At 38.3% G+C, this 16937-nt stretch overlaps 1 protein-coding gene across 4 annotated transcripts in view; it reads right to left on the reverse strand.

The window, feature by feature from the left end:
- LOC114492296 (UDP-glucuronosyltransferase 2B31-like) overlaps positions 1-15151 on the reverse strand; it is a 67432-nt gene extending 52281 nt beyond the window's left edge. For all 4 annotated transcript variants that reach the window (XM_036021385.1, XM_028506495.2, XM_036021397.1 and 1 more), the window contains exons 1-2: positions 14375-15151; positions 12651-12799 (exon numbers count right to left, since the gene is read on the reverse strand). In XM_036021385.1, coding sequence (XP_035877278.1) covers positions 12651-12799; positions 14375-15113 — 888 coding nt within the window. In that variant the 5' untranslated portion in view covers positions 15114-15151. The remainder of the gene's footprint in view (positions 1-12650; positions 12800-14374) is intronic.
- Positions 15152-16937: the final 1786 nt, after the last annotated feature.

Here is a 16937-nt window from a genome sequence, read left to right on the forward strand (position 1 = left end):
TATTCTGTAATGTTAATAATATTCAGACTCTTGAAATAATATAAAACATGTTTTTTTTTAAGTAGTTGAGCATATTACTTAAAAACGTTGCTCTCTCCAGGGATTACCTTATATTGGAACTCCATTTATTGGCCACTCTTAGCTGCAAGTGTGGGGCAAATGGTTTCTTTTTAATAAATCATTTTAATTTAATTTTATTTCCATTACTTTTTATCCCCCTATCCCTTTTCCACTTACACACTCCACTAGCTCTGCAATCACCACAGTGTTGTCCATATCTATGAGTTCTTTACTTTTTTATCTCAGTCACCCCAAACTGCAAATCACTCCCCGCTCCACAGAGCTGTCAGTCTTCTCTCTGTATATGAGCCTGTGTCTATGTTGCTCGTTAGTGTTTATGTTGCTTGTTAGTTCAGTTTGTATATTAGAATCCATGTATGAGTGAAAGTATATGATACTTGTCCTACTGTGACTGGCTTATTTCCCTTAGCATAATGTTCTCCAGTTACAGCCATGCTGTCTCAAAGAGGAAATTTTGTTTCTTTTTTATAGCCAAGTACTAATCCATTATGTGAATGTACCATAACTTTTTTATCTACTCATCTACTGATGATCACTTGGACTGCTATTGCAAATAACATTGCAAACAATATAGTGGTGCATGTATTTTTTCAAATTAGTGTTTTGGATTTCTTCAGATAAATTCCCAGGTGTGTAATTGCTGGGTCATAAGGCAGTTGGATTTTTAATTTTTTGTGATACTCATTAGCCCATTGTATGCACTTGCTTCCTCTGTCAAGTATTAATTGACTAGAAAGGTGTGGGTTTATTTCTGGACCCTCTGTTCTGTTATATTGATCTATGTGTCCATTTTTTTTCTTGCCAGTACCATGCTGTTTTGATTACTATGGCCTTACAGTATAGTTTGAGGTTAAGCAGCATGATTCCTCCAACTTTGTTCTTCTCTCTCTAGATCACTGTTGCTATCTGAGGCCTCTTGTGGTTCCATATATTTAAAAAAAATTTGGTCTACTTTTGTAAATACATCTTTGGTATTTTGATAGAAATTGCATTGACTGTATAGATTGCTTTGGGTAATATGGAAATTTTAATGATATTAATGCTCTCCCTTATTTCTATCATCTTTATTTTTTTTCTTCAGTGTCTTATAATTTTCTGAGTACAGAATCTTTTAATTATCAGTTAAATTTATTCCTAGGTATTTTATTCTTTTTGAAGTAATTATGAATGAGATTGTTTTCTTTTCTGAATTATTTATTTGGGTCCTTCCTGTTTTTTTTTCCTTGATGAGTCTGGTTAAATGCATGTCGATCTTATTTATATTTTCAGAGAAACAACTCTTGGATTCACTGATTTTTTTTGTATTGTTTTAAACTCTGTTTCATTTATTTTTATTCTGATCTTCATTCTTTCCTATCTTCTGCTCAGTTTGAACTTTGTTGTTTTTTTCCTAGTTCCTTTAAGAGTAAAGTTAAGCTGTTTACTTGAGCTTTTTCTTGTTTCTTGAGATAGTCCTGTATTGCTATGAATTTTGCTCTTAGAACTGCTTTGCAGTCCACAGATTTTAGGTTACTGTGTTCTTATTTTCATTTGTTTCACAGTATCTTTTGATTCTTCTTTGGTCTTATTATTAACCCATTTATTGTTTAATAACATGTTATTTAGCTTCCATGTCTCTGTATTTTTCAGTTTTCTTCTTGTGATTGATTCCATTGTCATAAAATGTTAGTCAGAGAAGATACTTGATATAATTTCAATCTTGTTTAATTTATTGAGACTTGTTTTGTTTTATAAGATGTGATCTATCCTAGAAAACTTTCCAAGTGTGCTTGAGAAAAATATATATTCTGCAGTTTTGAGATGAAATGTTCTGAAACTATCCATTAAATCCTTTTGATCTAGTATGCCATTTAGAGCTGCCATCTCCTTGTTGAAATTTTGCCTGGAAGATGTATTCATTGAAGTCAGTGTGGTTTTTTAAATCCCCTACTATGACTGTATTTGTGTCAGTCTCTCCTTTTATGTACATCAAGATTTGTTTTACTTATTTAGGTGCTCCTATGTTGGGTGCATAAATGTTTACTAACATTATATTCTACTATTGGATTGTTCCCTTTATCATTAGGTAGTGTCCTTTTTTTGTCTGCCACTGTAGCTTGGTTTTAAAAGTCTATTGTGTCAGATTTAAGTATTGCTAACCAGCTATTTTCTTTCCTTTTCCATGAAACATTTTTTTCATCCTTTACTTGTGGACTGTGTGTATCTTTTATTCTAAGGTTGGCTCCTTAAAGACAACATGTACCATGGGTCCTATTTTCTTTCTATTCCATCTACCCTATGTCTTTTTTGATGGGAACATTTTAAGCCATTTACCTAAAGTGATTATTGATGGGTACATATTTATTTGCCATTTAGTTTTTATTACTGTGTTCCATACGTTTTGGTTGTCATCGTCATTGTTGTTGTTCGTCTTCCTCTTCTTCTACCTCTTCCTCCTTCCTCATCCTCTCTTTTTCTTCATCCTACTTCTTCTTCACTTAGCTTTCTTCTCCTTCTTTCTTTGAGCTTCTTAACAAGCCATTTCACATTCCCTGGTAATACTGGTTTGATGGTAGCAAAGTCCTTTAGCTTTTCTTTTCTGGAAACTATATTTTTCCCTCAATTTTCAATGATAGCCTTGCTGGTAAAGTAGCCTCTGTTGTGGTCTTTGAGTATTTTCATGCCAATGTCTCTAGCCAACAGAGTTGTTGAGAAATCATGTGATTGTCTCTGAAAGCTCTCTTATAGGCAACTAACTGCTTTTCTTAGGGGCTTTTAAGAATCTCTCTTTGTCTTTAACCTTTGCCAATTCAGTTATGATGTATCTTGTTAGACCTCTTTGGATCCATCTTGTTCATGACAGTCTCCACTTCCTGGACTTGTGTGCTTTGTTCTTCACCAGCTTATGGAAGATTTGAATCATTGGTTCTTCAGATAGGTTCTTGATCTCTTGCTCTCTCTCTCTTCCTTCTGGTATCCTTATGATATGGATATTTTTATGTTATGTGTCATCCCAAATGTTCCTTAAACTATCCTTATTTAAAAGAATTATTTTGTTTGCAGCTCTGATTTGGGTGCTTTTTTCTATCTTTTCTTCCAAATTGCTGATTTGAACCTCTCCTTCATGTAAACCTCTGGGACAGGAGGGTTGATGCGGCACAAGGCAGCAGCTGGAAGACTGGGCATGTAAGGCAGCAGTGGGTGTACCAGGTGGTAACACATTCCTGTGCAGATAAACTGGGAGGAACAACTGGGGAGCAAGTGAAACTGTGCAACCCAAGTTCCAGTAAGAGGAAAAGAAAGCTTAAAATTCCTAGCTGTAAAATCTTGTGGGGGTTGTGGCAGTAGGAGAAAATGCCAGGCTCATAGGAGGGTCTGTTGAAGGGGCCCACATGATCCTAGAACATATAAAACCCACCAAACCAGGAATAAGTACCCAAAGGGTGCAGTTTCTTCATGGGTAGTGGGGGAAACAACTGAAAGCAATGTGAGAGCAAGCAGGTGGGCATTGTTTCTCCTCTGATTCCTACCCACAAATACAGTGCCACACTGCAGAGAAGTGGGTTGCCCCACCATATGTGATACCGAAGTCTTGCCAATTACAATGTAAACAGGGCACCAAGACAAAGAAAATATGGCCCAGGGGTGGTCTAATGATGGCGGCTTTACTCTAGCCAGAGTTTTTTCTCGGCTTCTGTGAAGAGGGGGGAAACTCACGGATTGGTGGCCGAAACAGAGCAAGTGGGCTAGTTACCTGAATCACTTTTGAAAGCAGGACATCAAAAATTATTGCACTCACTGGAAACCGATGGTAAGAAGTCTGCTACAGGAAAAAAAGGGGCCCAGGGATCAGCACGGGGTCTAGGGGGTGTGCAGACTCCAGGCCCGCCTGGGGTGCTTTGGGGTCTGCCCAGGGCGCCCGGGAGAGGGACGTTGCTGCTCCTCCCCTGGATCCTGGGGGTGAGCAACTCAGGGGAGAAGGTGTTGCTAAAAGGAACAGATTGGACAGTTGGACTGGGAAAAAACTAGCCAGGGACTATGAACACCCACCCAGAGGCCTGGGAGGAGTGAGGGACACTAGCTGACAGGACCAGGGGCAGCCTAGAAGGGCGCCTGCAACCCTAGCCCGGTGGAAGTGCAGATCGGTGGCCGAGCTCTGCTCACGCTTCATAGGGAGGCCTGAATCATGCGCTGCGATCCTGGGAGGGACATGGCACTTGGTGCGTTCCTACAGTGGTGGCTCAGAGATTTCCAGCCTGCCGGACCCGGGGAGCAGGGAAAGGTGCCCACACCCGGTCGGAGGGTCGGAGTGCGGTTCGGCGGGGAACACGGAGCTGGAAATGGCTTGGCGTGAGCCCCGTCAGGATGACTGACTCTCGCACGCTTTGATGCCCGAAGGGTCTTGGCGAGGCGCTTAGGGCAATCCTAGACCCCGAATCTCAAAAGTTTGGGGGAGGGGCGCGCCCTTTTCCGATCCCCAGGAAGGGGCGCAGTGAATCCCAAACATCGCAGGTGCCTCCTGAGATCATAGACCTGGAAACCTACAGGACCTCAGAGTCCGGAAGAATGAGGAAGTGAGATCCAGAGAGCCAGTGTGTGCAGGAGCGCCCAGGCTTCTGACAAACCAGCTGAGGTCTGGCCGGGAGAGAGAGAAGCATTTCAAAGGTCCCTCAGCCAGCTGAAGCAAGCATGATCAGAAAAACTGGTCTGGCCAGTTAGAAAACCAACAAGAAGGTTTTTTTTGTTTTGTTTTTGTTTGTTTGTTTGTCTGTTGGTTTTTTTTTGGCTTTGTTTGGTTTCTCTGGCTGTTGTTGGTTGGTTGATTTTATCTTGTGTTTTACGTGACATTTTATTTTTCAATTCTTATTATTTTTATCTCACAATCCTTATGTTTCTCTTCCATTCATCCTAATATTATTCTTTCCACTCCAAATTTATCTATCCTGCACTACCATCTTCTGCTTTCTTTCCTTTTTTTTTAATCTTGCAAGTTACTGTAAATTTGTATTATCTTTTTCTCACTCTTCCAACATTTTTTATTTTAATAATATTTTGGTATTCTTTTTCTTTCTGTATAATCTTCTTTGCTTGGCTGGTTATAGTGTCATTTGATAGGTTCCCCCTGGTATCTCAGTCACAAGGTGTTGAGAAGTTACTATCCTTCATCTGTGTTCCATTAATACACCTCTGAAGGTTCTATACTCTTTATTCTTGTTATCTAGACCTCCTCGATTCTGCCACAAGACTGTCACTTTACTATTACTGCTGGTAAGACCTAGTCTATACAATTGTAAATGCTTCTCAATACCCCTACCTGATCTCACCCCACTTTGCAATTTTCTGAACTATAATATTGTGGGGGTTGTCTCTATTCTTTTACTCACTACTTCTATATACTAATCTTTAGTCCAACCCTACCTTAGAATCTGACCTCCCATAGCCTCACAGCTTTCTAGATCCAACTAACAATCCTCTCATCCCCAATAAGAGTCTTACCTTCTTTCCATCCTTTCTAAAACGTGGATAGTGGGGTGGAGGATCACGGTTAACACTATAAGGAGCCAAAGGATAACCTTCTCTTCTCTACTGGCTGCTAAAGTAAATATATAGATATACTGTCTTGCTGTTTTAAACCATTTTGCCTTACTCCTCCAACTGATCACAAAAAAAGAATAGGGGGAAGCTGTGAGCACCAGGATATGTGAAGGAGATGGTACCACTGAATCTCACAAATATTCTACCACAGAAGTTCACACCATAATTAAAGGGAATTAGAACAGATCAAATTAACAAACAAGAAGAAAAAAGAAGATACCCACGAACAATGAGAAAACAAAGAAACAACCCCCAATTGAAGGGAAATGAGGAAGCCTCAGGAAAAAATGCTAAATGAAATAGAGGCAACTCAACTATCAGATAGTGAGTTCAAAACAATGACTACCAGGAAGTTCAATGAGCTCACAATGAGCTTTCAGAAATTAGAGGGAAACTACATCAATCTCATTGCAAACTATATAAACATGAAAAAGGAAATAGAAACTCTCAACAAAGGTCAAGGGGAAATGAAGAATACAATTTCTGAACTGAAGAACACAGTAGAAGAAATGAAAAGCAGGCTTGAGGAAGCAGAAGATTGGATTAGTGAGCTGGAGGACAAAGTAGAAAACAGCATCCAGAAAGAGCAAGAAAAGGTAAAGAGGCTCAGAAAGAATGAAGATGGATTAAGAGAAATGCAAGACAATACGAAACATAATAATATCCGTATAATAGGGATACCAGAAGGAGAAGAAGAAAAGCAAGGGATTGAAAACCTAGCTGAACAAGTAATGAAGGAGAACTTCCCTAATTTGATGAGAGAAAAAGTCACACAAATCCAGGAAACTCAGAGTCCCAATCAAGAGGAACCCAAAGAGACCCACCCCAAGGCACATCATAATTAAAATGACAAAATTTCAAGACAAAGAGAGAATCTTAAAGGCAGCAAGGGAGAAAAAGGAAGTAACATACGAGGGAGCCCCAATAAGGCTAACAGCTGACTTCTCAATGGAAACACTTCAAGCCAGAAGAGAATGGCAAGTAATACTCCAGGTAATGAGAACCAGAGGGCTGCAACCAAGGCTACTATATCTAGCAAGGCTCTCGATCAAGATAGAAGGCCAAATAAGAAGCTTCCCAGACAAAAGAAGTCTAAAAGAATACACCTCCACCGCTCTGCAAGAGATTCTAAAAGGACTGCTTTAAGAAAGGGAGGGTAAAGGGAGAGAGAGAGAGAGAGGAACACATGTACATAAAAGACAATGAATAAGTACCTATCAGTAATAACCTTAAACGTAAATGGATTAAATGCTCCAATCAAAAGACATAGAATAGCTGATTGGATAAGAAAAAATGACCCACATATCTGCTGCCTACAAGAGACCCACCTCAGGATAAAAGACCTACACAGGCTGAAAATGAAGGGCTGGAAACAAATCTTCCAAGCAAATGGACAGGAAAAAAAAGCCGGGGTAGCAATACTCATATCAGACAAAATAGACTTCCAAAAAAGGTCCATAAAGAGAGACCCAGAAGGTCACTTCATAATACTCAAGGGAAGAATCCACCAAGAAGACATAAATATTGTAAATATATATGCACCCAACATAGGAGCACCCAAATACATAAAGAATATCTTAGAGGACTTCAAGACAGATATGGACAGCAAAACAATTATAGTGGGAGATTTTAACACCCCACTATCAAAAATGGACAGATCTTCTAAACAAAATATCAACAAAGATATTGTCGCATTGAACAATACCCTTGAGGAAATGGACTTTACTGATATATACAGAGCCCTCCACCCAAAAGAAGCTAAATATACATTCTTTTCAAATGTACATGGAACATTCTCAAAGATAGACCACATGATAGGACACAAAACAAGCCTCAAGAAATTCAAGAAAATTGAAATCATACCAAGCATTTTCTCAGACCACAAGGGTCTGAAGCTAGAAACCAGCCCCAAGGAAAAAAACCCAAAACACTCAAAATCATGGAGATTAAATAGCACGCTATTAAACAATGAATGGGTCAAGAATGAAATTAGGGAAGAAATCAAAAGGTTTCTGGAAACAAATGAAAATGAACTCACAACAACCCAAAACTTATGGGACACAGCCAAGGCAGTCCTGAGAGGGAAGCTCATAGCGATACAGGCCCATCTAAAAATGTTAGAAACATTCCAAACAAACAACCTAACCCTATGTCTACAAGAACTTGAGGAACAACAACAAAGGCAGCCCAGAGCACGCAGAAGGAAGGAAATCACCAAGATCAGAGCAGAATTAAATGACATAGAGACTAAAAGCACAATTCGAAGGATCAATGAATCCAAGAGCTGGTTCTTTGAAAAGATAAACAAAATCGAGAAGCCTTTAAGCAGACTCATCAAGAAAAAAAGAGAGACGACCCAAATAAACACAATCAGAAATGAAAGAGGAGAGATTACAACACATACCACAGAAATACAAAGGACTGTAAGAAATTACTACAATGAATTGTATGCCAAGAAATTTTGAAAACCTAGGTGAAATGAACAACTTTCTAGAAAAATATAAGCTTCCAAAACTCAATGAAAAAGAAGCAGAAAGCCTGAACAGACCAATAACAGCAAAAGAAATTGAAGCAGTAATCAAAAAACTCCCAACACACAAAAGCCCTGGACCAGATGGTTTCACAGGAGAATTCTACAAAGCATTTAAGGAAGAGCTAACCCCTATTCTTCACAGACTATTCCAAAAAATCCAAAAAGATGGGAGTCTCCCAAACTCTTTTTATGAGGCGAACATCATCCTAATTCCAAAACCAGATAAAGACACAACAAAGAAAGAAAACTTTAGGCCAATATCACTGATGAACATTGACGCTAAAATCCTCAACAAAATACTGGCAAACGGCATCCAACAATACATTAAAAAGATCATACACCATGACCAAGTGGGATTCATTCCAGCGATGCAAGGATGGTACAATATTCGCAAGTCAGTAAATGTAATACATCACATAAACAAAAGCAAAGACAAAAACCACATGATCATATCAATTGATGCAGGAAAAGCGTTTGATAAGGTACAGCACCCATTCATGATAAAAACACTCGGCAAAGTGGGAATAGAGGGAGCATTCCTCAACATAATAAAGGCCATATATGAGAGACCTTCAGCCAACATCATACTCAATGGGCAAAAATTAAAATGTTTTCCACTAAGATCAGGAACAAGACAAGGCTGTCCACTTTCACCACTTCTATTCAATATAGTACTGGAAGTTTTAGCCACAGCAATCAGACAAGAAAGAGAAATAAAAGGCATCCAAATCGGAAAGGAGGAAACAAAACTTTCACTGTTTGCAGATGACATGATAGTATATATAGAAAATCCTATAGACTCTACCAAAAAACTGCTTGACCTAATAAGTAAATTTGGCAAAACAGCGGGATACAAAGTCAATATCCAGAAATCAAAGGCATTTCTGTACACCAACAATGAAACAGCAGAAACAGAGATCAAGGAAAAAATCCCATTTGAAATAGCAAAAAGAAAAATAAAATATCTAGGAATAAACCAAAGAGGTAAAAGATCTGTATTCAGAAAACTACACAACACTAAAGAAAGAAATCAAGGAAGACACAAACAAATGGAAACATATACCGTGTTCATGGATTGGAAGAATTAATATAATCAAAATGTCCATACTACCCAAAGCAATTTACACATTCAATGCAATACCTATTAAAGTACCAATGGCTTATTTCACAGACATAGAACAAACACTTCAGAAATTTATATGGAATTATAAACGACCCCGAATAGCAGCTGCAATTTTGAGAAAGAAGAGTAAAGTAGGAGGGATCACAATACCCGACACTAAAGTATACTACAAGGCCACTGTAATCAAAACAGCCTGGTACTGGCATAAAAACAGGCACATAGATTAATGGAATGGAACAGAGAGCCCAGAAATAACCCCAAGTCTCTATGGTCAATTAATATTTGACAAAGGGGGCAGAAACATAAAATGGAATAAAAATAGCCTCTTCAACAAATGGTGTTGGGAGAACTGGACAGCCACGTGCAAAAAAATGAAACTTGAGCACCAACTTACAACATATACAAAAATAAATTCAAGGTGGATAAAAGACTTAAATATGAAACGCGACACCATTTAAAGTCCTAGAGGAGAACGTAGGTAGGAAAATCTCAGATATTTCACGAAGAAACTTTTTTACTGATGTGTCCCCTAGAACAAGGGACATAAAGGAAAGAATAAACAAATGGGACCTCATCAAAATTAAACGCTTCTGCACAGCTAAAGAAAACAGTATCAAAATAAAAAGTGAACCAACTGTATGGGGAAACATATTTGCCAATGATACCTCAGACAAGGGTTTAATCTCCAAAATATATAAAGAACTTACATGACTGCACTCTAAGAAGACAAGGAATCCAATTAAAAAGTGGGCAAAGGACTTGAACAGACAATTCTCCAAGGAGGACATACAGAAAATCCAAAGACACATGAAACGATGTTCAATATCGCTAGCTATCAGAGAGATGCAAATTAAAACCACAATGAGATACCACTTCACACCAGACAGAATGGCCATCATAAACAAAGCAACAAACAACAAGTGTTGGAGAGGTTGTGGAGAAAAGGAGACCCTAGTGCACTGTTGGTGGGACTGCAGACTGGTACAACCACTATGGAAAGCAGTATGGAACTTCCTCAGAAAACCTAAAATGGATCTGCCTTTTGACCCAGCAATTCCACTGCTGGGACTCTATCCTAAGAATACTAAAACACCAATTCAAAAGAACCTATGCATCCAAATGTTCATAGCAGCACAATTTACAATAGTTAGATGCTGGAAGCAACCAAGATGCCCATCAGTAAATGAATGGATCAAAAACCTATGGTACATTAACACAATGGAATTCTATGCAGCAGAAAGAAAGAAGGAGCTCCTACCCTTTGCAACAGCGTGGATGGAGCTGGAAAACATGCTTAGCGAAACAAGCCAGGCAGTGAAAGACAAATACCATATGATCTCACCTTTAACAGGAACCTAAATAACAAAACAAAGAAACAAGCAAAATATAACCAAAGACACTGAAATAGAGGACAGGCTCATGGTGACCAGAGGGGAGAGAAGAGGGAATTTAAGGGGTCAGTGGGACGGGTTCACAGGAACAAACTTTAAGGACACATGGTCATAAACTAAGGGGAGGGTGTTAATGGGAGGGAAGTGGGGAGGGTGGGAGGGGGGACTGGATTGGGAGTAAAAAGGGGAAAACTGTATTTGAACAATGATTAAAATATAATAAAAAAACCCCAGAAATATGGCCCAAATGAAAGAACAGATCAAGACTCCAAAAAAAGAACTAAGTGACAAACAGATAGCCAACTTATCAGATGCAGAATTGAAACCACTGGTAATCAGGATGCTCATAAAAATGATTGAGTACAAACCAGATGAAAAATAAAGGAAGAAGTGAAGGATATACAAAGTGAAATAAAGTAAAATATACAGGGAACCAACAATGCAGGGGAGGAAACCAGATTCAAATGAATGATTTGAGAAAAAAGGAAGAAATAAACCTTCAATTAGAACAGAATGAAAAACACAAGATTTAAAAAAAAAATGAGGAGAGGCTTAGGAAGCTCTGGAACAACTTTAAACATTCCAACATCCAAATCATAAGGGTACCTGAAGGAGAAGAGGAAGAGAAAGAAATTGAAAACCTATTTGAAAAAACAATGAAAGAAAATTTACCTAATCTTGTGAAGGAAATAGACATACAAGTCCAGGAAGCTCAGACAGCCCCAAAGAAGTTGGACCCAAAGAGGAACACACCAAAATACATCTTAATTAAATTACCCAAGATTAAAGATAAGGAGAGAATCTTAAAAGCAACAAGAGAAAAGGAGAGAGTTACTTACAATGGAATTCCCATAAGACTACCAGCTGGTTTCTCAAAAGAAACCTTGCTTGAGAGAAGGAGCTGGAAAGAAGTATTCAAAGTCAAGAAAAACAAAAACCGACATCCATTATTGTATCCAATAAAGGTATCATTTAGAATGCAAGGGCAGATAAAGTACTTCCCAGGTAAGTTTAAATTAAAGGAGTTCATCATTACCAAGCCCTTATGAAATGTTAAAGAAACTTAAGAAAAAGAAGATCAAAACTATGAACATTCACTCCATGTGATCTCCATTGCACGAATGGAGATCACATAGAGGGCTATCAGTGAGGAGGGGGACAAGGGACAATGGAGGAAAAGGTGCAGGGAATAAGAAGCATAAGTGGTAAATACAAAATAGATAGGGGGATGTTAAGAATAGTATAGAAAATGGAGAAGCCAAAGAACTTATATATACAACCCATGCACATGAACTAAGGGGATAGGGAATGCTGGGGTTGGGGGGGGGTACAGGGCAGAGGGGGTTAAAGGGGAGAAAAATGAGACAACTGTAATAATATAATTAATAAAATATACTTAAAAAATAAAGTGGCTGCATCTCTAGCTGTCTCTCCTCGGCAGACAGAAACCCTGCTACTTTTCACAGGGGGATCTTATGTGGGTGTCTTTTCCAGTTCTGATGTTACAGGCTGGCATGCCTGCCTTAGGGTTTAGACCCCACACTTCTCAAGGGATCCCCTGGTTGCTGAAATATCCCTCCAGAACTTCAGCTGCCACCCTGGGGAGCCCAGCCAGCTCTCTCAAACCTCTGTACTTCCCACCAGTCTCAGTGTGGTGACTCTGTTTCTTTTGTAATTCCTTAGCTATAAGCTTTCTCTTCAGCTTGTCTTCAGTTGGTTATTCAGGATGATTGTTTTATAATTCAGTTTGTAATTTCAGATTGGCCCTGGGAAGAGGTTAGTGTAGCTTCCACCTACTTTGCCCCCCTTATAATATATGAGTTTCTAATGAGCAGGTCACTTTTCCAAGATTTCCACATCTGTCTCAGTGTGATATGACATTCTAAGTGAAGGACACAGAGTCATTCCTATGGAGAGTGTAAAGTACAACAAACACGGATAGGTTTACCTTAGGCAAAGGTTTGGCAGGCTTGCAGTGGAGTCCTCCAACAAATTCAAAATGTGGCAAGAGTGGGCGAGGAAATTCAAAATCCCAATAGGTTCGAATGAGCCACATTTCAGCTTTCCCCATCAGCTCAGATAATGTTGTGGGTCTTCCTTAAGGTAAAAATAGCAAAAAAAAAAAAAAAAAAGAAGTAGATAAAATGAGAGTAGTTTAATGTACTTGGAAATTTCCTGAAAGGAGCTTGGACTAATGTAGCCAAAAATGTTTAAAAGTCATTGGTTTGAAAACATAAATATGTATACACATACATTATATATGTTATAATAGACTTTTATCTCTGTGAAATCAGTACATTCAGAATCATAAACAATTATTAGTCTAAGCACTAAAGCAGTGCATATTTATTTGTTGTCTCGATAAAGCTTCAAAATTAACTAATGTAAGGGTAAATGGTGACTTTGACTCCTCAAGACGTTAATCCTACCATATACATGAAATGCCATTCCCTAGAATACTCTGTATAGATTCTACAGTTTAGCAAGCTATTCCTTTGTTTCTAGATTTTGCAAGTAAATGGTGAGGTTTTAATTATGGCGACTATTGCATTTGGTTCATGTTAGAAGCTTCACAATATTTGTCTATTAAATAAAAGTATTTGCAAAAAGCTAGAAAATATTTATGAAATATTAAAATAGAAGTCCTTGTCATTAACTTTGTTCATCTTGCCTTTTGGGGGGAGATATAATTTAAAAAAAACCCATAGACATATAACTTGATTACCCACCCTTCAAGAGATGACTTATAAGTACTTAGTGATGGAATATAATCACTAGAAACCTCAAATTATAGGTTCCTGAATCTGGGATAAAGCTATTATATTTCTCCATTGTCAAATATTCCTTTAGGTAATATGGCAAATCCATTTAAATTTTAAATATGGAAACCAAGGAGAAACAAGTGGAAACAATTTCTTCAATCATCCATAAACAGTGTGCTAGAAATAACCCTTCAATCTTCTGTGCTTTGATGAGACAGTTAGTGAAATTTCTAATGCCTTTATTGAAGATGAAAAAATTATACTAAAATTGATTTTTAGGGTAAATAGAGCACACAAGATTTTTAGGCAGTTATACTACTCTGTACAATGCTATAATGGTACATACATGAAATTATAAATTTGTCCAAAATCACAGAATATACACCAGGAGTGAACCCTAATGTAAACTATGGACTTACGATGTAAACATAATGTACACACACATTTGGACATATGATAATGATATATCAATGTATTTCCATCAGTTGTAACAAATGTACTTCTTTGATGGAGGATATTGACAATAAAGGAGACGATGCCTGTGAGGAGGTAGGGCATATTTGGGAAATCTCTATTTAACATTGTGGTGGACCTAAAATTTTTCTCTAAAATAAAAGTTATTGCAAACACACAAATAAACAAGATGGATATGCAATCATTTGAAGAACTCTCAGTGCTTCAATCTGGGGTCTCTGACTTCCTGGAGTGTTCTCTACTAATGGAGCACAAGGTTGAAACTAACCTTATTTTAAGCATTACTATAATATTTGTAAGACTAAGGACATTATATATTACTTAATCATTTTACTTATAAAAGACACATTTCTCTGACTTAATATTTATACAATCTCACCTCCCAAGGCACTAGGAAAAGTAGGACTTCATGGTACCAAGTAAAAACATAACTTACCTAGTACGTCACTGTAGAACTGATCCCACTTCTTCTGATTATATGTTTGGAACCAGAAGTCAAAGTAAAGCACATATATCATATTTTTTACCCTTTCCATGAACGTCATTTGATCACTTAATTCTGACAAGGCAATAGGTACGTAGGATGGAGGGAATGGAAGTCCTCCACTCTGCTTTTCAGCTGCATAGCCAGGATAGAAGCGGAGACTGTACACAAAAGGTATGTTAAGTAGCTCAGCCAGCAGTTCACCACAGGGTCCAATGGCATCTGCAAGAACGACATCAAACTTTTCTTGCTGTAGTTTTGTCATAAGTTTCCTATTAAAAACAACATCTTTACAGACCTTTTCCCACATATCAAAACCTTCCCAAAGCATTTCTTGAATTAGTGAAAAATATCTCCAAAATGTATCCTTTGGCAGATCATTTGTCCATTTACTGATTAGGTTAATGAATGACAATTCCATATCATCTTTTGTAAGGGATGTAGGATAAATCTCAAATTTAATAGCAGATTGTGTATTAGCGCTAACAAGAATTGAAGCTGTAGATGTCAGAACAGTCACTTCGTGACCTCTCTGGACAAGTTCATCTAGGATGATCTTCATATTGATCCAATGGCTGTATTCGGTGGGCCACACCAGCACCTTTCCACAGTCCCCAGGGCTGAACTGACAACTCAGCTGTAGCAGCAGAAGAACCGAAATCCATTTCATAGACATTCTGCTGGAACACATGCTTCCTTCCAAACTGATGATCTCTTTCCTCACTGCTCATGTTTATCCAAGAAGAAATCAATCAGTAAGTTAATATACAACTCCTACAACTCAAAGTGAAAATACGATAACATTTGTATTACAAGTGGAAAAAGAAAAAGGTAGCTGAATACTTAGGCAATGATGATAACACATAAACATCTCATTCTGCTCATAGTTATTAGATTCCCCATGACAATCTAATGAGGAATCTAATGGTTCCCCACACAGGGTTTGTTTGTTTGTTTATTTATTTATTTATTTAAGCCAGCTAATGTTTAATTGTGACATTTTAAAATGGGGGGTAAACACCAACCAGTCACAGGTTTAATAAGATTAATAAAATGTTGATGCCCTTAGTTCCTATTTGCAGCATCCAATATTGTATGCCTTTGAAACACCAGACAAACTTGACAGTGACCAACAGTAAATTTCAGACCTCCAGAGTTTAAAAGTTCAGATTCTCTGCCCATTTTGTGTTGCAGTAGCACTTATCCAAAATCAGTACCTCCTTGAGGTTGGGCAAGTGCCAGTTGAAGAAGCTTTTCCTCTTCGGTGGAAAAGAAAAATGACTCTCCAAAACCCAGCAGATCTGATTGTGAGGTCTTCCATTCTGTCCCATATCTTCCAGTTTATTCTTTCTGCAGTGGGGCAAGAGAAGCCAAAATCTAACCTGAGTTACAAGAAAGAAGACAGTGACGGATATGAAGGGAGCCACCAGGAACAACTGAGATAGTTCTTTACCTCCCACATCCAATGTATGTGCTTCACAGAAAACAACAAAAATAACAGGTCCACAAAGTACAACAGCTAGAATTACAAAATCCAATCCTTCCAAGGGCTAGGGAAGGCAGGAAAGGGAGGCAGAGGGAGAAAAAAGTTTTTAAATCAGTGCAGGCATGGGAGCTGGCAAATGCTAGTAAAAAGCTGAAGAAAATCCTGTGGTCCTTTAAGACTCACAGGTGTTTAACAATCTACATATTGGTGTCATTTTGGGCCTTATGTGCACCAGAGACAAGAATCCAAGTTCCTCAGAGAGAAGGGAATATGCAGAGAACCTGGGAAAAATGGGTCCTGCTTTCCTGGAGGTGGGTATGAACATGGAAAGAGCTACAAAGCCTCTTTCCAAGCCAGTGGTCCCCTCTGGATGGCAGGTGACTCATTGGCCTGTAGAAGCCTTAAGCTTGACAGGAGATGAATGTGGGAAAGGGAAATTCTGTGCAGAGGTTGAGCCACTTGGGACACTGCAGAAAGAGTCAGTTGCTTAAGAAAACCACCAAGGATAATCAGGATGCTCACACAGTTGGTTGAATTTAGTTGCAAATGAGATGAAAAAATGAAGGCTACAATAAGTGAAATGAAGGAAAATGCACAGGAAACCAATAGTGATGGGAAAGAAACTGGGACTCAAATCAATGGAGTGGACCAGAAGGAAGAAAAAAACATCCAACCTGAAGAGAATGAAGAAATAAGAATTCAAAAAAAAAATAAGGAGAGGCTTGGGAACCTCCAGTACACCTTTAAACATTCCAACATCTGAATTATAGAGGTACCAGAAGAAGAGGAAGAACAAAAAGTGAAAAAGTTATTTGAACAAATAATAAAGGAGAACTTCCCTCATTCTAGCTAAGGAAATAGACTTCCAGGAAGTCCATGAAGGTCAGAGAGTCCCAAAGAAGTTGGATCCAAGGAGGAACACACCAAGACACATCATAATTGCATTACTCAAGATTAAAATGAAGGAGAGAATCCTAGAAGCAGCAAGAGATAAGGAGACAGTTACCTACAAAGGAGTTCCCATCAGAC

This window comes from Phyllostomus discolor, chromosome 1, assembly GCF_004126475.2.
Source record: "Phyllostomus discolor isolate MPI-MPIP mPhyDis1 chromosome 1, mPhyDis1.pri.v3, whole genome shotgun sequence".
Lineage (NCBI taxonomy): Eukaryota > Metazoa > Chordata > Mammalia > Chiroptera > Phyllostomidae > Phyllostomus > Phyllostomus discolor.